General features: G+C 35.7%; 1 protein-coding gene across 1 annotated transcript in view; it reads right to left on the bottom strand.

Annotated features, from left to right (window-relative positions):
* Positions 1 to 26,496, bottom strand: part of LOC117101673 (hemicentin-1-like) — a 156,154-nt gene that overhangs the window by 67,232 nt on the left and 62,426 nt on the right. The window contains exon 4 of the mRNA XM_033241702.1: positions 10,981 to 11,262. Within this exon, the coding sequence (XP_033097593.1) occupies positions 10,981 to 11,262 (282 nt within the window). The remainder of the gene's footprint in view (positions 1 to 10,980; positions 11,263 to 26,496) is intronic.

Below are 26,496 nucleotides of genomic sequence, written 5' to 3'. Positions count from 1 at the left end.
TTTCATTCGTGTTGCATGTTTGTTCCGACAGAATAGAGAAAAAAATGAAACAGCTTCACTGATTTATTAGTAACTTGAATATTTCTGCCACTCCGGTGGCCTTCATCAGCGAGCATGGGCAGAACTAGATTTGTTATGGGTGTCAACAGGACCTGGGTATTGGTGAAAAGTCAGACAAAACTGTATATCTCAGCATGTACAGTATCTCTGTTTAATCATTTCTTAGTAACGAAAATATTGATATGAAGCGCATTTAATGTTGATAAAGTTATTGAAAACTGCATTTAAACCCACCTATTCAGTCAATTCTTATGTACGATCAAAGGAAAGGTATGTTTTATTGTTTCTATAGAAAATTCATAAATTGTGCCTATCGTTGCTAATTTCCTTCAAAATACCAATTCAGTGACGTCTTATGTTTTATTGTTTCTATAGAAAATTCTTTGTTAAAAACAGTATTTATTGGATTTTTCATTAATTCTCACAAGTGGGACCTGTGTTGTTCGACAGAATGGATATTGTTTTACATTAATTTGTCGATGTGAACTGTGCAAAATTGTGCCTATCGTTGCTATTTTCCTTCAAAATACCAATTCAGTTACTTTAAATGTAAATACGGCTGGGCTACTAGGCCTATCAGAAAGGCGAAGGCCTACAGTAGTATTCATACTAGTAGTAGGCCCCTTATGAGGTATAGCAAGGGGTGGGGTAGGAGGAAAGAGAGGGTTTGTGTATTTTATTACGGAGTATAGTAAGGCTACTAGGTATTATGTAAGGCTACCCAACCAGATCATTCTACCTTCTGTACTGTAATATGCAGTTTTCTCTCGAAGGTGTTTTAGCCGTCAATCTTACAGGTAAAAATAACTGGCCAACCAGTAAAAATTTTGACATTGTAAAATAATAAAAATACTGATTAGGCCTAGGTAGTTTAGGATGGCCTTCTTTCAATAAATAAACATTCCAGTCTATACCTATGCTATGAATACGGTATATGTGGTGTTATTTTTTTCAAGTCATTAAACCCCACTTGAAAGGGATAACTCCTCACAAAGGGCCGGATCCAGCAGGGGGTGAAGTGGGCACTTGCCCTCCCCTCACTTCGAAAATATTAACAGGAAAAAAGTTTAAGGCCTTAGTTTACCCAAATTTAGATAATAGTAACTATAATAATAATAATAATAGCAATAATAATAAATAATAATAATGATAAAAATAATGATAATAATAATAATAATAATAATTATAATAATGATAATAATAATAACAACAATGATAATTATATCTTTAAATTGTACAAGAAAATTACCGACAGAAAGTATACGAACACAGCTTTATATCCCTGACGCCAATTTGTCTTTTAGAACATTTTTCAATCAGTGGATCGAAAACCTATATGTATCTTGCAGGCTTTCGTTTAAATTAATAGTAAAGTTTTTATCATTTTAATATACAAGTGATCAAACACTCAAAAGTATAAAAGTTCTTTTAGTTATCATTTTTAATGCCCATGTTGCATACCATAGACAGATAGATGCTGAATAACCAGACTTAATAAGGACCATTTTATGTTTTTATGTTTTGTTTGATTACCGGTATGTTGATACTGTACATCTTGTATTGTTCATTCCCCAGTGCATCATATTATTTTGTCTATGGAAGTAAAATACAAATACTGTATCTGGGAAATGCTGACAATACAAAATATATTTGCTTCCTTTATTAAACCGACCGTTAATCCATCCTGGATCTACCCCTGTCACACTGCGTGCATAGCTGAGTTTTTATGGACAAATTTACCAGTGAAAATGTTTAATTGGGAGAACACTGGTATGGAAAGGTATATTATTTTTAATTCAGTATTAATAATTATTTTTATTACTTTTTTAATAATAGATACAGTAAATGCTTGGTACTAATTCATTGTAAATAAATGTTTATAAAGAAATAATTGTGTCTTCATTGTGTTGATTATTAACACTTTTTACATTGTTTCTCAAAGTGTTTCATTACACACATTATAATATATACTCTCCATTAAGCACGGCGACGCTTATCCAAAAGCGGCACTTTTGGATAAGCGTCGCCTATCCAAAAGCGGCACTTTAGTGAAAAAAATCAGGTTTGGTGTGGTGCCTATTTGAGAGCGGCGCTTATTTGAGCATTATTGGTTGTTATGCTGATTTGTGTTTCAGTTGCTTGTCGTAATGGAAACCAGTTTCGCTGATCTCATAACGTCATTATTTAGCCTATACGAATGACACTTCCCCCCCCCCCACGACTTAAAGCTGGTTTAATATATTCGCGCGAATCGAAAGCGTCAGCTTATGCGCATTCACATTCCTATCGGAGTGAAAAATGCGCAACCAATCAGAGCTCAGGAAGCCAACCAACGCTTTGATTCGCGTGAATAAATTCGCTTGGTGGAATACAAGACCCACTGGAAGCTTATTATAATAGTTTTTCAATTCTTCTTGATCAAAGCCATTTTAAACATTGTCCAAAAAAAATAAGGTGTATTTATAAGTTAAATCTATTGATATGTGGCGGATATTGGCTGCAAGAATATTGCACCTACTGTAGATGCGAGGAAATCTTGCACCATCTCATACTTTGCAAATGCTTTTCATTGTGTTTTAATTTTACAATTGGAAGTTCAATAAAATTCATCAAAACTACTTTATGACCAGCTTTACACCTCCCGAAAAAAAGAAGTTAAAAATCAATGCCTTTATTTCTGTTAGGCCTAAAGTATGAGTTATGATATCATGGAATATTTTCTGTGTAATACAAATGAAATAACAATTCCCCAGTCATGTTTAATCCCCAGTCATGTTTAATCCCCACCACCCCAACCTTCACCCCACCCCCTAAACCCCCAGAAAATTCTACACAGTTGAATCAAAACAAGCGAGTTATTGGTCTTCAAAATCCAGACACTGTTTCGTACAGTACAGTTAATAAAATTCATTGATAAATCTTTAAAATTGTATGTATATAATACACCAATATTTTGCAAATCTTGGGATTTTTGCTAGTGGTCACACTGACCTGGCCTAACACGAAGTAAGACCAAGCCTAGGCCTACTAAACTTACTTTGATGCTTGAGTAAATCTGCCACCTCGCAAAACGATCGTCATTTTCGCTTTGTTCATGCACAAGGGAATCCCCGGGTATAATCCCACTCCCCAATTTCACGTTCATGGTGAAAGGGGGTGGGATTATACTGGGGAACTTTGGAATAATATCCCTTCATCACACTGGCAGGTAGTGAATACTTCTTACAATGTAAATTGTTCCTTATTTTTTTTTTTGAAATTCTAAAGATAAGGATGTCCCGTGTTTTTTTGTGTGTTTTTGACATCGAAAATCGGGACGATCCCGATTAAATCGGGCGGTTGGCAGATGTTTACAGCACAAACACTCCAAGGAAGCCACAAGTTTTCTTATTACCGAGCGCCGCTTGCACTGTATATTTACACACATTATATCATATGCATATATCATATTGATCAGCATAGTCTGTTCAACATATTCGATAATTGGTGGATGGACATGATTTAAAGCTTGTTTTGATGAAACATAAATTGATTGAAACCGTGTTTGTGTTCTATAAAGTCTTGGTGTGATATAGGCATATGTGTGGGCGATCTTAGATTAGATTAGATTTATTATATAGTTTATATAGTATAAACACCAAGGATAGCCCACGAACTTATTTCCAGTGGGGTCCTTCTGGTGGTGATTGGACAGTACACCGGAGAGTGTACTGCGTTCCTTAACGAGCACATGGGCCATAATGCACACAGGACCAACGGCTTAAACGTCTCGGTATGCTATTGTAACTTGTAATTCAGCCCTCTAGCTGAAACACAAGTAGAGGCCTTCACAGTTCAGCGCACACACAGTGGTTACCACCAGATTATCCGACTGAGCTAAGCTGCTCTCTAACAAAGATCTAGACATGTGACAATGAGTGATCATTATTCTGGCCCCAAAACCTAGACTAGGAAATAATTGGAAAGTTGTCCGAGAAAAGTTTTCACTTCAAGAGAGTTATTTTGTAAAGTCAACTGCTTTCTATGGTATTCCTGAGATGTTTGATCCATAGATATTTCATGAATATCTGCTGTACCTAGATAATCCATATTCCAATCCAATTTCCAAGCAATTTTCAAGAATCTAAAGTTGCTACATCTTTATTATTTATACTTCAGTCCCAACCTTGGTGCATGCTAAGTGGGTGACTCCTAGTACTTCCAGTACTCTTTTCATAATTTTGCAAAAGAATATTTGATCTACTTAAAATCTAACGAAGGCAATAAGTCAAATGAAAAACAAATGAATAATTCATATAAAATGAATAAGTCATATAAAAAGTTTAACTTTGCTATATCAGGCTACACCGCTGGATTTGTTCATATCATCCAAATCGCAGCCATGTAGGCCTAATATTTTAAATCTGGGAATGCTATTTACGGCATTTAAATCCCCACCATCATTTTTTTTCTCACCTCAGCTGAGATGAGTGTTTGACATGCCTGGTACTCACCCTCTCTATTTCTCCCTCCCCCACCCTAGACTTGCCACAAGTCTCTAATTATAGGTTTCCTAGTATAAGTTAATTTTGGAGAGCGCCACCAGCGACGGTATATATCGAGAAACTTTTATGCGAATTAGAGACTTGTAAAAGAGTGAGTCAAATCGATTGCAGACTGCTGGCCGTGACAAGCATAACATAATTTTTAGGATGCCGTATTTGGCAATAGGGTGAATGTTATGACGGAAGGTCAACCAATCAAACGGTTCTCGTTTTGGTGCCACGAATGTAGAGAGGAGTCAGAAGTTGGGACATGTCGACGTGCAGGTGTGTGGAATATCGTGGTATTACTAGTGGAGGAAAAGAAAACACCAACCGAAATGCCAAAAAAGCTGTATTCCAGAGAAATTTTTGTTCTGTGCACAATATCGAGTGCGTGGAAAAGCTGCAGTCTAGAAAGTGGTTGTTTTGCGAACCGTCTTGGTTCACGCGAGGCTCAGTATTTTAAAGACTACAGTAGAACATAACAGTCCACCACAATAGGCCTAGGCCGACGGAAAAGATGTCATGCTGTCGCAACTGCGACACAAAATTGAAGACAAAGGATACCTGGATAAGATACGGGAGTGGTCGAGGGTACGTTTACGTATTTTTAAAAACAAGTGAATGTCACCAAAAAGAGGAGCAGCCCGTCTGTATTCCCAAGAGCAAAGAGAAATTTGATTAGCCCGGTAGGCGAAACATGAACTAACCTCCTAGGCCTACTGCTGGTGTAGTGGACGGGATGATCCTGGCCTAGTATGACTCGTCTCTAGATGAAATGATGATGGTACCAACGAGGCCGAAACTAATATAAAGGTGCGTCAGTCTTTAAAATACTTATTAGAATTCTGTGTTTATCTTTGATTTATTGTTAAAATAATATAGTGAAACAAATGTAGTAAGATAAAATGTAAACCATAAAACTACTTTTAGGAAGGCTATAGTTTGTTTAAAGCAAATCAATTTAGGAAAATACCATCATTTTTTTTAGTAATTTTAAAAATATACCTTAATTTATAAATCAAATAAATCCCCCATCACTCCTTTTGTCTGTCTCTATTGTTGTGAGTGATTGTGAATGCACTTGTTATTGTAAACTGCTTAATAAGTAATTGTACTTATTCTTCAGTTTTCAATCAGATGATGGAATTTATATTTTCCCAGATATTCACAAAAAGTCACAGCCCTATTTCTATCTGGAGGTACACTAATTTTAACCATAGCCTATTGGCTAACCTATATTTAATTGATATTAATAATTCAAATTTTCACTATGAGACTGAATGAAATTTGTTGACACTTTACAGGGATCTCTATGACATTAAATAATTTATCAATACTATAATATATATCTTTTTTTAATCATAAAATAATGATAAGGTTTATGTTAAATGTGCCATGGTTATGGAAAGTGGTCATGCCTATATGAAAATTTGTCTAGGACATAGTTTGGCAAACTATTCATAGTTAAATAAATATACATATATAATTAGTAATTATAAAATGCCCATTGTTTTTATTTTACAGGTTTATCTCATTTTAGTTTTATCATATACAGTACTGATGTTGCAGAAATTGTTGAAAATGTTGTGATTATAATTGATATTGTTGTTTAGCTATTTATTTAATTGTTTTGCAGGAATGGATATTCTGTGAACAGTCCAGCCACTTCCATCAATTAACTGAGGATATTACCACAGCCCTTTTACTTGATTCGATGTTGGGTTATGAAACTTGAGACAATTAGCATCTGATGGAGAAGCACAAACTCCTGTAAACCAAACCCAGTGCATTTTGATATTAATTGTACCGAAATATACTTATGATAATGAAGAGTTAAATACAGTATAATCCTTCCTGTATTCTTTTGCATTGACCCTTAAATTGACTGGTAATTAATATTGTAAATTATTTGTCAATTAGTGAAAACTATTTTTTTTTTCCTTAAGCAGTTAATAATATATAATATGATAAAACACTGAAATATCAACAAATAAAGTTTGGAAATCTGAAATCACTGTGGTTTAGATCGTTTTTTTTTAGTTATGTACCATGACAGTTACAATGTATTTTAATCCAAATACATGCAACTAAATCGTTTTTTCATTACCTGCAATGTAGCCTCTTTATTTTTACAAATTAAACAGAATGATTAATTTATTGAAAAATAAATCTGATAGCTATGGAGATCAGAACAATCCACTGTAACTTAGAAATAATACAAGAAAAAAAATTGATACTAAAGGGTGAAATGTGAATTTAAAATTAAAATATAAATGTATTGCAAAACAAATGGATGTCATGAAATTAAATAAATTAGGCCTCCTTGTTGGCCAACATACTGTACAATGTAACAATAAATTAAACCTTTCTCATTAAACAATTTATTACTTAGCTTCTCATCAAATGTTAATTAACAAAAACCAAAAAATTGACATTATTCATTGTTTTTAAATCTCGGAAATACAGCTTATGCAAATGATGCAAATAATTGTCCAATACGATGATATTCACCCATTCGTACGTAGCAAATTGAGGTTCCTAAATCTTAGCCAGTTAGAAAAAATAAATATTTATATTATTATTAATGTTATATTAACTACAACAATTACATTACTGTATGTTAAATCTAATATGTAGGCCTATTTCCAATCGATGTCTGCCAACCCGACGTGAATAGGGCATATTGTGCTCTCTAGGCTAGGCCTAAACCTGAATGTGCTGAACCCGGCTAGAAAGCATGAGTTTGGCTGTATCATACAGGCCTATCGATAATAATACTGTATTTATTAACTGGCGTGAAGTTGGTTACTTTCTATATGGCACACTTCTGTTGTGAAGGTGCGTCTGAATATTACCTCCATACATGGTTGGACGAATTGTGATTAGTGGCCTAGCACTCGTCGCGGTGCAGAAGCTGAGCTGACATGAATTCTCCTTATAGCTGGGCCGAGGTGAAGCATTATTAGCATGTTTAATTTATGCTGCCGTAATTAGCAAATCGGAAATCAAAGTTGTTAAATACGTCACCCACCACGAAATCGTGGTGGCTGCAATCGAAATCCTCACAGTTTGCCCAGTCCCTAATCCAAGAAAAAGTATACTATGAAACGCCAAGCAAATAGGTAATATGGAACGCCATTGGTGCCAAAATAGATTTATAAACAGATTAGGGACTGGAGCCCAGTCTACCCCCACCCCAAATGCACAAGAAATTTGATCTAATTAAAATTGAACAAACATATTATGTCATTTAATTTTTAATAACATGTCAAACTAAGAATGCAATTTCTCTGCATATATAATTTTTACATCATTGATTTTTTTTATGCAGGTGTAGAATTTTCTGATATTTGCCATTCCCTCCTATTTTATATATTTAAAATTGAATTTCAGCAAAAAACTTTTAAATATGGTAGACTCTTTAAAAAAACATAATTATTTCTCCTATGTCTAAAAGTGCTATTTTATAGTTCAGCCCCAGTACTTGGCCATCTCAAAAAATGGTTGTTGTCCCTTGATCAATGAGTGTAGCTATGGGGCTGGCCAGGAGTTGAATACCAGCTATACAATAACTTCCTAGAAGTAAAAACTCTAATCAAACAATATTCCAGTTATTTCAAGTCTAGGTTTTGGGGCCAGAATAATAATCACTCATAAAAGTGAACATGTATCTAGTCAAGATTGTATTAGGCATAGGGCCTATGTCAATTTAAAGTTTTTTTTAATCGTATTAATTTCATTAACATAAAAAAGAAAATGTACAAATAATAACATTACTCAATCTTCTACAACCACATGTTATAACTTAAAGGCCAGCTCCGGGCATACATTTTCTCTTCACTATGTGTTCAAATACGCTATTATAAGATATCATGTGAGTTATCTCGACAAAAAAATTGGCCAATTTGACTGAAAACAAGAATATAAAAATCAAGCAGTACTACTTTTTTTCACTAGCTGGGTTTTAGAAAACTCCAAGCGTGATGAGAAAACAACACACTAAAAGTCAACCAACGACACCGCAAGAACGTGACATCGCGCTGCTGTGGGCTTCACCTCACTAATTTGTAAAACGCGTCGGTTAAGATGGTGTAATTATTAAACATAATTGCCATAACAGAATCAATAATACAATTGATAAAACTACAAAAAAGAAATGACAAAAAAGAGTAGTTTACGGATTAACTTGCATATAAAACAAAGATCTAGGCCAAGAAGATTTTAAGGCCCTCCCTAGGCTAGGACTATCAATACCAGCTCAGTTGCCGCCCTGTATGTAAATATTACCAACTAAGTATTACTTTATTAATGTAAGGCCTGCTGTTGCCTCGTTTATTCTCTGAGAATTTCCCTTTTTCGATTCATAGACGAGTTTGATAACATCCTAATATCAAGGCACAGTTTCTTGAATTTATCATTGTCAAACAACTGTGGTCTGCCATTTTTCCTTCAATTGTAGCAAATGATACCACATAACGAAAACTGACCCAATCGTCGTCAACTCGTCCATCCTCTTAGCTGGGCTGGGAATGAATCCCGCTGGGCTGGCTATGCTGCAGCATAGGTACCTTCTTCTGTCGACGATTTTCCAACGATATAGGGCCCAGGCCTCACCTCTGGCTCAAAGGCATCCATAGCTAGACCTAGATCAATAAAATCCAGGACTCGCAGAATCGCCTGCCCGACGTCCCGGGGCAACCAAATATCTGCATCGGGCAACCAAAAATAAATAGGGTGCGTCCCGACGGGCAACCTCTTTAAAATCTCGGAAAAAGTACACCAAAGATAGGCCTCATAGCGACTGTGAAAGATGTCGAAAAATAGTCATGTCAATCGAATCCAGGCTGCCGATACTGCGTATGGTTTTTTTAACTCTTTGGGAATTCGGTAGTGTGGAGCGTTATCTCCTTGTAGCTGGGACTAAAACCACAGATGTACGTACAACCGCCAAGTACTCAATACAGCAATACATGTGTTTGTGTATAGTCGGCCATATGAGCATCGTTGGTATAGGTTTCTCACATGCGTGATAAGCGGCGGCATCCTTTAAACGTAAATGCTCTACTAGCATCCACAAAATTTGTTTTTCTTCTCTATGATTTTAAAAGTATATTATAAAATAGCGGGATTGCATTATGTCCAGTATTATTTGTAACTGTATTGTTTGAAATAAGAAATGAGTTATATTTGTTTTTGTCTCGATTTTTTGTAACATAATATTCTGTTAAAATATCAATTAAATATTTATAACTATAACAGGGTTCTCCCCTCGCCGGTCAGTCCTGTCCGGCTCTCAAATTTCCGACCGGCATCTAAAACTGCACCATTTTTACAAAGATTTTCGAGTCTTCTAATATATCATAAAAATACATAACTTTTTCTTCCCCCTCCCCCATCGTTTCGGCAGAAAAGCCAGTTTGTTTGTAAATAATTATCAACCATAACAGCATAACAGGGAGGGGGAGGGGAGCAAAGGGGCATTGTCGGGCGTCACTCAAAATATTTCTAAATTGGTAAAGCCCAAAAAAAATTTGACAATTAAGGCTTAGGCCTATTTAATTAATTTTAGAAGCTAATAGGCCTATGTAGAATATATATATGTTTTTTCTCCCTGATGAATTGTTATTTTTATCCCTGATGTGAGGCAGGTACTATAATAGCATTGTGTCAATTGCGAAAAAATATAGGGGGCAAGTAAAAAATTGGGAGGGCAACAAAATCTGAGACCTGGCTTGCCCAAAAGGCAACCAAAAATTTCAAAATTCTGCGAGCCTGAAATCTACCACCAAACCTTCCCGTCTATCTTTGCACAATTACTACTCAACCAAAACAGGCCTACTCCTGTCTTTAGTCTTTTTATTCATCATACTTTCATCTTCTCGCTCGCACTTTTTTATACAAGCCAGAGAGCAGCAGTACAGTGGATTGGCATGTTAGCGCATGCGCAAAGCTCAGAGCGATTGACTCTCCGGAAAGTGAAAAAAATCAAGTGGTTACGGTGGGGAATAAATGATAATTGCGCAGAAATACGTACCTGACGTAAAAAATAAAAACACCAGAAATGAATAGTTCGACTAAATTTACCCCAGTTTAGTCATTTAGTGTAATTTTTTGCCCTATTGCTTATTTGTTATGAATTTTTCAAAAAGCTTGCTCTTAAGGTCATTTGTGTGCAAAAGAATAGGAATTTTGCTGGGCAAGTTTACCTATACCCCCACTTTCAAAAAAGTTCTTATTTTCAAAAAAATCATGTAGCAAAACAAAATTCATAAAAATCCTGAAACATAGGTGAATCAATATTGATAATAAATATAATATATAATCAATAGAAAAATTTTGCCCTGAGCTGGCCTTTAAGGAGTATAAAATATATCATTGACTGATTTGTACTTACTTCCATATAACAGTATCCCTTCATTTATACTCAGTAGTGTTTGTTCATCTCCAGAGTTAACTGCATACTGTGCTCTACACTGGTATTTTCCTTCATCCTCTTTTCTGGTATCACTGATTATTAATGTTGTTTCTGACTGTGGATACTTATCAGTATCAGACACATTAAGTACATTGCCATCTTTGATCCATGTGATGATCATAGGTGTTGGAAGACTGTTAGTTACACATTCCAAACTTGCACTTCCAAATATTTTCTGAAGGCATGGTTCTACAGTAATATCTGCAATGACAGTTAAAATTAATATCATCAAATAACATAAATTGAAAGCAGTGGAGCATTAATGTTAACCATGGAGCAAAAGTCACTAGTGACATGTTTCATTGATTGATAATAATTCCCTTGTTAAAATATCAAGATTATGTATAAAAGTAGTAGAGAAAAAAGAAAAGAAAAGCAAGGATAGGACCAGGATCCTATTCCAGCAATGTACATGAATTTTTTTTATTTAACTTGAGCCAAGGACATTGGCTTACTTAATCACTTTAATTTGGCAAACCCTTTACTAGACAAACATACACACAAGATGCTCTAAATACACTTAAAGTCCTATTACATGAGGTAAGCTTAGGAAGTGGAGTTGTTTTAGTCATAATAAAATCCTTTTACCATAACAGCCATAAACCTCAACTGTGTTTACACCGTCCTTGAAGCATTAACTGTGTCTACACAATCTTTGAATAATGTTCAATTACTCTACACAAAAGAGCATGTAACTTTGGCAGATCAGACGTAAAACTGTTACCTAAACGTCCTGTATTTACAAATCTGCATTTTCCTTTTTCTGGATATCGAGTTATACCCGATTCACACGTACAAAAATCTTACCAAATGTAACAAAATGTAACCAAAAGTAACATTTTACGGCACGTGTGAAAGTACCTCCGTGTAATATCCTTGTAAAATCTCGGAACGTCTCGGTAATCTTTACCAGCCTCGTTGAGGCTGGTAAAGCTTCCGAGATGTAGCATGGATAGATCTGCGCATGCGCAGGGATTTCAACACAACAACAATCTACTGTGTTTCACTAGGTTCTTTGAATTTTCTTCCTTCTGCAGATGATTTTGATCCACTAGAAATAGATAGGCCTAGTTTTTCTCAATGATTAATGAATTACCCTTGTTATTGATGTTAATTAGTAATGGTAGAAGAATAAGATATACATAAAATGAACGTCGTGATGGTGTTAGTACTATTACTAGTATTATCAAGAGTCGACAGAAACGTTGGAAGCTATGCCTAGTTTAGAAGTAGTAGTAGTAGTAGTACAGCAGTTGTTAAGGGCATTGATTGCTTCGAATGTTTACAGTGATGGTGAGTTCAACAGTCCATCTGTGACAGGGGTTCTCAACTAGGCCTAGGCTAGACCTATATCGGCAGTAGGGGAAAAAATGATTCAATGAATAAACACTGAATAAATTTTACAAGACCTTGGCATTACTTTACAGACGCGTGTGAATGCTTTTTATCTCAGTAGAAATAACTCGGGAGATCGCTCGGTTACAATTTGTTACTTTTTATTAAATTTAAACGTGTGAATCGGGTATAAGTTTGATACATTTTTACTACCAGATCACCCATGCCTCCCTGTCTGTTTTTTTTATCGGTGCTGTTCTCAATTTCCATGGTAAAACCGCTGATGCTGTACCTGTGTTATTCTGCTTGGTTGAGTTGGTGTTGGTGCTTAAAGGTTCCATTGCCTCCATTATTGATTTTCTATTGTTCAATTTCAGAACTTGGCGAGTCAACAGCTTTTGTCTTCATTTGAATGGCATGGTTTTACTTCATATTTTTACTTTATGCTTTAACTAATTGTGGATTATACAGTACAGCTCGTCTTCCAAACGATGTCTAATTTATTGAGTACATTGTTTTTACACGCTGTGTGTATATTTATTAATAAAAAGTATAGCAGCGTTAGTCTGATACAGTATAGATCAATATAAAGTAAATAACAGCAACACTTTTGAGACTAACAATATAGAATTTATTCTCTAGCTTTCGTGTATGAAATAAAGCCAGTAGGATATATATAAAATCACTTTATTGCATAAAAAACAATACAGGAAACAAATAAAGAGCCCAGAACAGTGTCCCAAAACTGGGAGCACGCAAGGCTAAATGAGTTGACATACAAAAATATTAAGACACAAAATATACCAATATATAAAAGTATAAAAATAGAGGCCGGCCTATCATCAAATTAAGGGAGACTGCATTCAATTAAATTGTCAGTTCAAAAAAAAGGCGGATTAACCCAAGAGGGTTGATCTTTGGCATAGTATATAGTAAAAGAGGAAACAATTGCAATTTTGGAGATATCGTCTCGAAGTTGTTTAAATAAAATTGAATTATTGCACAATTTGTGGATTTTCTTTAAACTTTTAATATTATCAGGGGAAATGTATCCTCTGGAGCCTACTTCGAAACAGACGAGTTCAACCTCGAAGCCAGCATCTATAATATCAGAAATTAGTGGTGCATATTTGTTACATTTTCTGGAGTGGGTGGCATCGATGCCAGTTTCGAAAGGGACGGTAAGTTCAAAAATGAGGAGCTTCTTTAAGTTTTTCCAATAAATGCATAAATCTGGTATTAAGTTAGTTGGTAAGCATTCAGGGGGAATGGTAGTATAGTGAAATGGTAGTATAGTGAAAATGCTGGGTGCTGGCTCCGAGGTCGGATAGGACTTCAGGGATACAAGTAGCGTTACAAAAACCTTTCTTAAGAGTCTTAACAATATGATTGAGGATGTTATTGTGCCTACATGTAAGGCGCCCCTGGTCCAGGGACCTTTGACAAAAATTAAGAACGTGATTAAGAGTTTCCCGGTTACCACATGAACTGCATTTTACAGAGTTGGATTTTCCCCATCTATGTAGATTAAACCTGGTGTTTAAATATCTGTTACAGAGAGCATCGATCTTAACTAGATGAGAAGCACAAATGTCATTGACTGTAATATGATATTTTAAACTGGGAAGAAAACATTGCGAATAAACTCTGATCTTGAACTCGAATCTGATTAAAGAATTGTCTATCTTATTAATGTTTTTCTCGATTAACGTATATAGGTACTGAAAGACATCCAGATCTGTGTTATTAAAGGTGATAATAGAGCCCAAAAATTTGTGTGAATCATTCTCAATTGTTGGAATAATATCAGCGCCCAGAGTGTAGTTAATTTTAGAAGCTCTCCCACGGACAATGGAGAGTGATCGTCATTTTTTAGGCTTAAGCTTTAAACCATGTCTTCGACGTATATTTGTACGTAATAAACCGATAACCATCTCGCACTCTTGCAAGATTGTGCCACAATTCCGCAAATCATTTCCAGTTTCATTACCTTACCACCCACAATAAAATCTGTCTCTTATACACATCTAGATGTGTATAAGAGACAGTCTCTAGAGTGAATTCAATTAAAGAATGGGGAACAGAGCCGAAAGCGTCTTCAAGGTCGAAGAAGGTAATATGAGCAGTACGTGATTTAAATTTAGCATGGTGAATTATTTCATGCAAAACTTGATTATGTTCTACACATCCATTTACACCTTTCATCTTCGATGCGATTGGCCAGTATGAGATGAAATATTTTACTTGTAGAGGAAGAGAGCGCGATCATTCTGAAATTAGAAGGCGTATCTGTGTTTCCTGACTTGTGAAGAAGAATAATGTTTTTGTCTGTCCATGACGATACTGGGACTCCAGAGGCCAAAATCTTATTGTATAATGTAGCTAAAAAAGAATGGGTACATGTGAGTTTCTTTAAAATTCCGTAATGGATGCCATCAGGTCCAGGAGCAGAATTTGCACTCTTACGCTTCAACACATTCCTAATATCACGGGGATGAATGTTGTCGATATTGAAAGGAGTCATCGCAGATGGCGGAATACGTAACTTTGGAATCCATTTTAACTCATCTATGTTGATGGTGCTAGGTATTTCATACTTCAGATTAAAGAATAAATCTGCCGTTTCTTTTGTAAATGAAGGAAAGTTCTTTGTTGCATATAGTGAGTCGTTAAGTAATTGTTTGCTATATCTCCAAAAATTTGAATGATAAAGTTTTTCTTCGTGTTTTGTACTACGTTGTTTTTCATTATTCCTGTTGATTTTCTTTAGATAGTCGTAGGCTCTAAGAGCTTCAAAAAACTCGATTTTCTTTTCTTGTACTGCATCTTTTCTAAAAGCTTGTTTCCTTAATTTATTCTTTAGTTTGCGTGCCTCAATTAGGGTTTTTGGTTTGCGACGAGTATAGCGATTAGCAAGATTGCTACAAGGCCTACTTTTCTCTTCAGCAATAAATTCAGGATTGGCCCTAAGAAATTCGTCAAGTATTGTTGTGAAACAAATTTCGGCGTCTTGGGGTGAGATTTCATCATTAGCCAAAGCATGGTGTAATGGCCTTAATCTACCATTAAGACTGTTATTATGAGAGTTCCAGATTTGATTACTAAGGTGAGGTATAATATATTTTATAAATAAAGCAACACTACAAGCTACTGGCGCCATTGGTATAGGTAGTGTCATTGTGTTGACGTAGCTTCGCCGTGTAGTAGTAAGAATGTTTACGTAATCTACCAGGTACAGACCGTTCAAAACAACAAGCACAATACCTGCAATGAATGTCGGGTAGGGCCTACGCATAATCACGTTCAAAATTCATCAAATGTATAAAATGTTGAAAACTAAACAAACCGTGATTAAAGAACAAACATCAAAGACGGATGAAGATAGACGAAAAAGCTGTTTAGGTGAAGGAAAACGCAGGAATTCACAAATTTGCAGAGGCGACGAAACCCTTCCAGCCACGAGTTCCGTATCACTCGTCTATCATTATGATAGGAATCTATCATTATCAGTAGGAATAAATGTCATTAACAAAGGAATGATCCATTTCAGAATAGGGGTGTTGGTTAAGACATAGACAGGAGCCATTACACACCCAGTTAATCCTGCTCATATGGTAATTTCTGGTGTTCATAATTTAACAGCGAACTACAGTATCAGTTATTTCTCCATTGTATTAAACTAGGCTAATTATTTATTAGGTTGTAATTTATTTTACTAAATTTATTTTACTAAATTTATCACAGTAAATACAATCTAATAACATCTGTATTTATTTATGTAAATATATTAAATATTAGAGTACATTTAATAATCTTAATAATACAACCTAAATAATAGAAATAAGTTCACTTATTTCTTTATTGCATTAACTAGGCCTAATATATTACAGTAGGTTGTATTTATTACTAAATTCACTCATAGAATAGAGCATCATAATTTCTGTTGTATTTCTTTAAGTATTGCTCATTTACTTAAATAAATACAACCTGGTTAGGTTGTATTATTTAAGTAAATACAATCTAATAATTAGGCCTATTAGCCTGTATTTATTTAATGTACTATATAGTATATGATACTTTAATATTAAATACAACCCAATAAATTAGTTTGTAGTACATTTAATAAAAAACCTTATAAATCAGCAAATTATTTAAGTAAATACAATCTAATAATTAGGTCTCATTATTATTAGGTACTCATTGTATTTATTTAAATTTCATGTACTGTATAATACTTAGTATTATACAAACATTCTGTTTGTTGTATTTCTTTTAAGACTTAAAAATTATTTATCAGATTGTATCCATATTACTAATATTAATAATGTCAACTCGGTAAAATGTCATAGTGCTTGTGGAATACCACAGGGTTCAATTTTGGGTCCCCTTCTATTCATCCTCTACATCAACAATCTACCACAGTCTCTTTCGCATGTAAATATAAGTATGTACGCAGATGACACTGCATTGTATTATGCTGGAAAAGACATAAATAATATAATACACAGATTAAACACTGATCTTGAAAAAGTAATGTTATGGCTAGCAAGAAACAAGTTGAGCTTAAATGTTAAAAAAACCGAGTTTATGATTTTAGGAGCTCATCAATATGGGCATAAACATTAATAGAGATGGAACAAATCTAGACCAGAACCCTGCGGGTGTGTACGTTCCTTTGTACGTAAACGTAGTTTAGAGGGATTTGTAGTCCAGTAATGGTTTCTAATGTTTTTACGTACACCTACACCCACATACAGGTCCGTCCATCAAATGCTGTACATTTACATACCTGCCAACATTCGAATATCAAAAATAGGGACGCTATTCATTGGTGACAAAAAATTAAGATGGCAATTATATCCTAATTCCTGTACAGTTGCTTCAAACAAAACAAGAGTTACCTAATTTCAAGTGTACTGTTTATTTACCTCACAACCAAGAAAAAATATTTAAGTTACATTTTAATCAGTAGGCTTACAGACTTCACCATGAAGGGCACGGTATGTTGCTTGTTTCGCTGGATCTCATTGGAGTCATAACGTTAATATTTATTCGAATGACACTTATAATCTCTGTTCAACATTTCCAGCTTGTGTGTCATTAAAGCACTTTAAGTTTTAGTTGTCATGCTAGCTTTTGTTTTTTCAACAATAGAGAAAACTTTCTCAGTCACTACTGCTATAAAATATTACCATAGTTCCCCGGGTAGAATCCCACACCGACTTTCCCCGGGTGATGTCCCAGGGTCTGAGGATTGGGTAAGTCATCCTAGCAGGCCTTGCCTAGGTCGATAAATGTAACAAATGCTCAAAAAATAAAGGAATTGTCTCCGAATTCTGCCGACTTGAAACTCTTAAAATTGCTTAAAACTGATATTGGTCGCCATAAATTAAAACACAAAGCCCATTCTTGTAAATTACTTTGTTGTTTCCTGTCGCTAAAAATAAGCAGCTCGCTAACTGCGGCTAAAGTAAAGATAGACAACACCGCGGTCCGTCCCTGAAAAGACCTGCCCAGTGGGCTGATCGGATCGTTAATTCACAGCGTGAAGACTCGCGTATTTCCACAGAGATTGGCTGCTAAAAATAACTTGTTACATCATGCAAGACCAAGACTGATTTCTTCGCCCGAATATTGTTTTGATAGGCTATTGAATCGTAGGTGAAAACCACCTTGCAAAACAATCGTCATTTCCGTCTGTTCATACACTAGGCCAAGGGAATCCCGGGGTATATTTCACCCCCCCCCCGAAATCGGGACAGTTTCGCGTTCATGGGGATGGGATTATACCCGGGGAACCACAGACTAATATTCCCTTCATCACACTGGATACTTCTTACAATAATTTTTTTTTTTTTAATTCTAAAAATAGGGACGTACCTATTTTTTGGTGTTTTTGACATCGGAAATCGGGACGTCAATTTGAGATAACAAATTTTGAAGTATGATTAACATTTTCGGGTATCCAAAGCTGTCATGTCCTAAAAAGCTCCCACCTTAACCAAAACCATGGTAGGACTGGGGTGGTGTTGGGTTACACCACGAAATGTCCTTCATTTTATTTTTTCACAATTTGGCAGATTTGCCACTGTTTTGAACTTTGGTCAAACCACAGAACCAAAGTTGGCGGTTTTATAAGTCAAACTTATCCATTTATCATCTACTAAAATAGTCTTCATTGTTTGACATACCTCCTCCATGGTTTGACAACAACAAATTTTCTTTCGATCTTCATTCAAAATCTGCTTAGTGACACGCATGCGTAATAAGTAGAATAGTTATCACAATAACTACAACCACTGCTCTGCATACTGCATGTCACGCATGCGCTGTATGGTGGTAGATAAAACGTGCCTCGGTCAATGATTTATTTTCGAGTTTGCAGAGAGTTAAGAATACGGAATACTCATATACTTTACATATTCAAGTATACATGACATGACTATGTTGTAAACCAGTAAAATTACACAGCAGTCGTAAACAAAACACTTCATAATACCGACGACACGTATGTTTTTCTGTGTTTAAAGTACAGTAACTGTGCACAATTAGTTTCTTTCTGTACCACTTTCTTTTCGTTTTTTTTTTATATATAGGCCTAGAGGAATTTCATTTCAACGATTGTAAATAGTCTATCAAACTAATGCCGCCAAAACTGTCAACTTTTGCTCTGTGGTTTATCAAGTCACAGACCTCTAGGGTCTAATTCCAGTAATGGAGGTCAGTCTGGTCAGAATAGTAAGTTGTGTTTATATGAATGCATTTATGCTATATATTCAATCGTTATACTCTTGATTTTTATTTTGTCGCGGATTATTTTATTGATCTGTATGGTAGTCTTGTGGTAGACCAATATATTATTTATTTTAACAAGACTGACTGAATGCTGCTGTCGTCGTCGTGTTTTGGACGTATTGCCAGGGAGTTGTTATAGTGTATTGCACACCAACGGCAACAGCAACGTCAATTGCTGTGCTCATCGTGTGTAAAAGACTTTAGGTAGGTAAGCACAATTATTCAATACTATAATGTAAAATGTTGTTCAGATCACATTAATTTTTACTAAAACACACGTTACACCTACTAGACGACAAGCAGTAGTCGACTTACCACAACAACCTAAGTTCACGCGAGGGCCTAGACGTTTGCATAAACAAAACAGACAACTACTCTAGTGTAAACTGTATACTCTCGCGATAGAAAACAAAATTTCCGCAAAATATTAAACACGTTCGATCCAATACCATTATGTAAAGACCGTGCAGGGCTTGCCCTAACTTTTTTTGGTAACTAGCCCACTGGGCTAGTTTACTAGAGATTTTACTAGCCCACAGAATATTTTACTAGCCCACAGACAGGAAAAAATTTTGTTTCAAAATATTTATTAGTGACAATTAAATTTGAAGGTTGATTTGCAATTTCATAATTTCTGTAGCATAGCTGTTTGAGCTACCCTCTCAAAATATTGTTGAATAAATAAATAAAAAAATCACCCATGCTGTAAAATCGACACTGGTTATAACAGGGACATATGAGCATGCTTTACATCTCCCTGGTTATAACTTTGGCTTTCTAATATTTAACAAAGGGCCCAGAAATCAATCAAACCAATGCATCTGTTAAATCTTAGGTCTCAAACACTCATATATGTATATGTTCTATGTATTAATTTAAGACCGAAAATTTTGTTCAAATGTATTTTCTACCGTAGCTCTTTAATGCCTGTAAGATTAGTATATTTGTATTTTTATGAGTAAATTTCTTGTAGTGCTAAATTTGCTTAATTTTTTAGGTTCTTATTGAATATGTTCTGTGTATTAATTTAAGACCGAAAATTTTGTTCAAATGTATTTTCTACTGTAGCTCTTTAATGCCTGTAAGATTAGTTTAAGACGTGCTGTGTTTTTCTTATGGATGCACCACTTTTTGTGTGTGCCACCGATGCAAAGGTGCAATTTCCAAATAAATTGATTGACTCACCCCCAATAGCAATAAATCTTGCTTAGGCTACCGAGGCTTTTATACAAGACCTAGGGCCTAGTCTAGCCTAGCCTACCTATAGCATTGAAGTACTTATTATTAAAAGTTGGACATTTTAAAAATATCATTATGAGAAAATAATATGAATATGGTAGTACGTTAATTTAAATGTTCTAACTACCTAAATTAACCAGATTGAACGATCAAACGATCTCCTATTGAGAGAAAGATAACATGCCATCCTGTAGTGGTTGGTGAATGACTTGGGGATCATCTTAATAATTAAACACTCACGCATGTGGAGAGCTGAAAGATAGCTAGAGTGTACTCTCTGGGCTGCGGTACCTCCTGTGCAGGGATTGTCTTGAAAGTTCTGCTTTTTTTTTTTTAAGAAAATGTTTTTCTTGCTAATTCTCCACTAGACAACCGGGCAACATGAAGAGTAAATAGGCTAGCCCGGAGCGGTTTTTACTAGATATTGTACGCCGGGCTAGTACTAAATCGAGCCCTGCCGTGTTTGGTTAGATTACTTTTTTTCATTTTTAATAACACGTGCACCTGCTACATTAACACGAAAGAGGCCTAACCCTACCGATGATCCCGTAAACATTTGGTCAACTACACCAACAAGGTATGCATTATGGAGCTCGCATACCCTCTCGCGATGAAAAACAAAATGTCGGCAAAGTTTTTCCGACGCATGAGCATATCAAAATTTTCTCCTAAAAACGACTCAAAAATGGTGGTAAGGGGTATATGTTTTATCGCGTACGTCCTACATTTCTCTAACATAAAAAAAAACAATTCTTGCACAACTACATGTCCACCAGTTACTATGAGGAAAACCGTGAGGAAATATATCCCCACCGTGAGGCACCGTTTAGGAGCCTATTCGTTTACAAACCCGCTGCTCACTTTGCTCACACACACACACACACATACATTTCATGTTCGAATTATCCCATTCAAGGAACTAAAAAAGTAAAACATGTAAGCATTTAGGTGTCATCATAGATGAAAATTTAAAATGGCATGCAAGTTGACCATGTTAAAAATAAAATACTGTACTACCTGGCCTACTTAAAGAAATGCAATAATATTTTTCCTAAAAACATTCAATCTTTATTGTATAAATCTGTCATTTCCCCTCACTTTGATTATTGTAATGTAAGATGGGGTCGTTGCAATCAATCACTAAAAAATAAAATTCAAGTACTAAAAAATAGAGCAGACAAGATAATAACACGGACATCTACATATGACTCTAGCTCACAAGCACTAGGAGACCTAAACTGGCTAAACCTGGAATAAAAAACAATATCACAGCGAAGCAGTAACAATGTAATAAAATAATGAATAACTTGACACCATCCTACTTAAGAGACCGATTTAATGAACGCGAACAAATACAATACACATTTTAAGCATTTATAAACCAAAAACTGAATATAAGAAAAGAAGTTTTTCCTACCATGGTGCCAAATATCTGGAATAATCTAAATAATAATAATAATAATAATAATAATAATAATAATAATAATAATAATAACAATAATAATAATACTTTTACTGTTTCGAAATAAAAATGTACAATATACTCTACATGCAACTTTTCTTTCTTAAGAGTATGTGGTAACGGGAACGAATGTAAAGATTGAGGGCGTAAGCGAGGTTCGAGGAGAAAGAACAGATATAAAGAGAGCTTAGAATTGTCATTAAAATCTGTCCAAAGTTTCTTTCATTTTGTGGACATTACAGTTGGCGACGAGGATGAACAATATTGTGAGTAAATCGCATCCGTTTCTTGAGTCTCCAGGCACGCCCACCGTCCCGTGGAAAACAATATTTGAAAATTACTTGTTGGCCGCCGATTTGCAGGCTGGGTCAGCTGAACGCCGCAAGGCAATTTTGATAGCATCGTTGGGTACTGAAGCTCAACAGATTTATTACACTGTTTTGAACAGTAAGGCCACGTCCGTTGCTGGTGCACAACAGGCCGAAGCAGATGGTGATAAAGACGAATATAAAGAAACTATGCAATTACTTGCTGATTATTTTGAACCCAAACTAAACGTTGTAGCGGAGAGGTACAAGTTTCGATGTCGATCCCATGAACCAGGTGAGACAGTTCAGGAGTTTGTTTTGGCTCTTAAACATTTAGCAAGTACGTGCCAGTTTGCTAATTTGCATGATGACATGATCCGTGATCAAATCGTAGAAAAAACAAACTCTACGAGAGTCAGGGAAAGATTATTAATGGAGAAGGAGCTAACCTCCACCCCCTATTTTTTTTATAAAGTACTTTTTTCCTGGATAGAGCCTCATTGAGATCAGACCATTGTAATACTGTCTCTTATACACATCTAGATGTGTATAAGAGACAGGTTGTTGCATGGACGTAAATTGAGAAACAAGTTAGATATTAAAGGGTTGACACCATCAGCAGATGTGGTGGTTGATAAATCTAAGCTTAAAGAACTAGTAAAAGTTAATCAGAAGAAACAAAAGACATATTTTGACAATCGTAACAGTGTTAAAAAACCTATTATACAGGAAGGAATGAATGTAAAGGTTAAAAAAAAGATGTGTATAAGAGACAGGTGCTAAATAGGCTTCAAGATTATGGAATGCGCCTAAATGACAAGTGTGAATTTGGAGTGACTAGTGTTAAAATTTTGGGCCATGTATTAGATGCAGAGGGGCTTCACCCAAATCCAGACTTAGTTAAATCAATAACATGCGGCCCAATCCCAGAAAGTAAAGAACAGGTGAAATCCTTTTTGGGGTTAGCAGGGTACTATTCCAAATTTATCAAAAATTATGCAACTCTTGTACAGCCATTAAGGGATGTTCAGTTAAGTGATAAATTTAAGTGGGGTAAACAGGCCAATATGTCATTTGAATCGGTGAAGCAAAGCATCGTTACATGTCCAGCCCTCGCATTATTTGACCCAGACAGGGAAACAATTCTGACAACTGATGGATCAGGGTACGGAATAGGGGCGGTTCTCACCCAGTTAGTTGAAAGGGAAGAGGTAACCATAGCTTTCGCGTCAAGGAAGTTAACATGTGCAGAAATGAAATATTCCACGGGTGAACGTGAAACTTTGGCATGTGTGTACTCAATTGAGAAATTCCATACATACTTATGGGGTAGGCATTTCACGTTGCGAACTGATTATAAAGCCTTGACAACACTCTTAGCATCAAGTGGGACTGGCCACAGACCAATGCGAATAGCTAGATGGGGTGCAAGGCTGCTAAATTATAATTACACCGTTGAATATAAGCCAGGTTCTGATAATGTTGTGGCTGATGGCCTATCTCGTCTGCCACTGGAATCGGAAACAGGGTCCTCCGAAGACAACGAAGTTGCCGCTGTCTGTTTAGTGGAGGTAGAGGAGGAGTGTTGCATAACCCTAACCCAATTTAATGCCGAGGTCGATCATTCGTTTAACCATGTGCTTGTTGCGCAGATGGATTTATGCTTTGCGCTGATTGGCTATGCACGCTCCAGGGTCTGTCTCTTATACACATCTAATGTGAATGTAAGGGAGGAATTAATAGTGTTAGAAAATAGAGTTTATAGAGGCGATAGGTTGGTGGTACCAGACTCCCTAACAGTCCATTTAATTTATAAAGCACATGAGGCTCACCAAGGGATAATGAGAACAAAGAAAAGATTAAGGCAATTATATTGGTGGCTGAGAATGGACATACAAGTAGAAAATATAATTAAACATTGCAAGGTGTGTATAGAACATGATAAAACGGAAAGGGTTTCAAAAGCCCCTATGACACCCATAGAGTATCCGTCAGGTCCATGGGAAAAGTTAGGACTAGATATAGTTGGTCCCTGTGACTTGCTACCAAACCAGTGCAGATTTGCCATTACTCTTATTGATTACTATTCTAAGTGGCCGGAAGTGTGTTTTGTACCATAGGTGACCACACAAGTTGTAATGGATTTTTTGTCAGGCGTGTTTGTGCGGGAGGGTTACCCATTAGAATTAATCACTGATCATGGAGTTCAATTTGTCAGTTATAAAATGAAACAATTTCTAAAACAAAGAGATATTAGGCATTTGCATTCTGCTATTTATCACCCACAGAGTAATGGTGCCGTAGAAAGGTTTAACAAAGTGCTAAAACAGACGATACAAACTGCATTCTTAGAAGGGAAAGAAGTTAAACAATATGTGCAGTCATTTTTATTTGCATATAGAAACACTCCACACTCAACAACAGAGGTGGAACCTGCATTGTTGTTGCATGGACGTAAATTGAGAAACAAGTTAGATATTAAAGGGTTGACACCATCAGCAGATGTGGTGGTTGATCTAAGCTTAAAGAGCTAGTAAAAGTTAATCAGAAGAAACAAAAGACATATTTTGACAATCGTAACAGTGTTAAAAAACCTATTATACAGGAAGGAATGAATGTAAAGGTTAAAAAAACTGAATATGTGCATAAGGGCAGAAGTTCATTTATGGGACCATTTCGTGTAGTTAAGAAAGTGGGGAATGCAACCTTTCTGTTAAGTAACAGAAAGACATATAATGTTGAAAGGTTAGCTATTGTAAGCCCTGACTGTAGGGAATGGGTAAACCAGTTAGGCAATGCAGTGCCTTTGATGATTGATGATTTCGGGAATGCACAACCAGAAAATGTCAATACAGACAGATTCGTACCAAGGGGTGTAGACCAGGTTCCATATAGAACTAGGTCAGGTAGGGTAGTGAGAAACCCTAGTAGGTATATTGAAGAATGTAATTTGTTACAGGGGGGAGATTGTGGTAATGGGAACGAATGTAAAGATTGAGGGCGTAAGCGAGGTTCGAGGAGAAAGAACAGAAATAAAGAGAGCTTAGAATTGTCATTAAAATCTGTCCAAAGTTTCTTTCATTTTGTGGACATTACAGAGTAATATAGTGTTTTACTTCTAAATGAAACCAATTTTTAGTTGTTAATTAGCGTAATGTAATTCTGTGTACTTTAATTTCATTTTTGTTGTAACTTTTGAACCTTATGTACAGTACTGTAGATCTTTTCATAACTTGTAAGTTAAGTTAGTTCTGTTATTGTGCGGATCACCTCTTGTTATTGTCAGAGATCTTCTTACTTCATCATTGGATTTTTTTTTTTTTAAATTCTAGCTTCTCCCCATTTCTTGTTAGCACGATATCTCAAAATTGGCACGAGATTCATACATGCACGCTTCAACAAACATTTAGCTTGGCCTGGAAAAGTCACAATAAGGTTTTCAAAGTGCGCAGTTATGCGTGACGTCATCTACGCACAATTTTGCGTTTTTACATTATCGATCATATCAGCTTAACCAACTGCCATTTCGAAATCAATATTAAGTGAGCATTAACTTCAAGTCAATGTTAAATGTAATGTACCCTAATTTTACGTGTGCGCGTCATAACGCGCGCGTCAAAATTTTAAAATGCTCAAAATCACATTTAGATTAAATTAGAGCACGTTCCAGGCTTTTTTAAGCATTACAAAATTTTTTTCAAATTTACCACTACGCGTGCCCATTTTTACGCGTGCAGCACGTATGGAAGCTACAAATTAATTTTTTTGTCGCATTTTGGGTTCCTGACATTGTTTTGACAAGTTTCCAATCTTTTTAATCACTCTATGGCCAATAACAATGCAGTACTCACGCATCAAACATAGTGACCTTTGTGCGAATTTGTGCCGATATACAGTGAAACTTTGCTAAAATCAGGCCTAATTTTAAACAGTTACAGCTCTTTAGGATGAAAGGTGACCCCCAATTTTTATTACATATTCTGAAAGCACATGAGTTGTAAATATGATTTTATAGGTCATAATGGCTGATCGGACATTATGACGTCATCATATTGCAATCTGAATTCAACAAACTGAATATTATCGATGACATCATTTTAACAAATGCGCTTTTGAGCGTATCTCGCTTATTCTTGATCTTCCAACTTTGAGTATGTATTAGCTGAGGCAATTCATTTTTTTACACTTTGATGACGTCATCATGGTCAAAATATAGGGTTTTGCTTACCCCCCTCATCTATCTTTCGTCAAGCCTTTGATGACCCTATAATCACCTTAATCAGTCGTGATTTCTGA

This window comes from Anneissia japonica, unplaced genomic scaffold, assembly GCF_011630105.1.
Source record: "Anneissia japonica isolate Jap-2015-1 unplaced genomic scaffold, ASM1163010v1 scaffold287783_len325500_cov191, whole genome shotgun sequence".
Lineage (NCBI taxonomy): Eukaryota > Metazoa > Echinodermata > Crinoidea > Comatulida > Comatulidae > Anneissia > Anneissia japonica.
The sequence above is the reverse complement of the archived record's forward strand: the minus strand, read 5'-3'. Positions and strand labels throughout refer to the sequence as shown.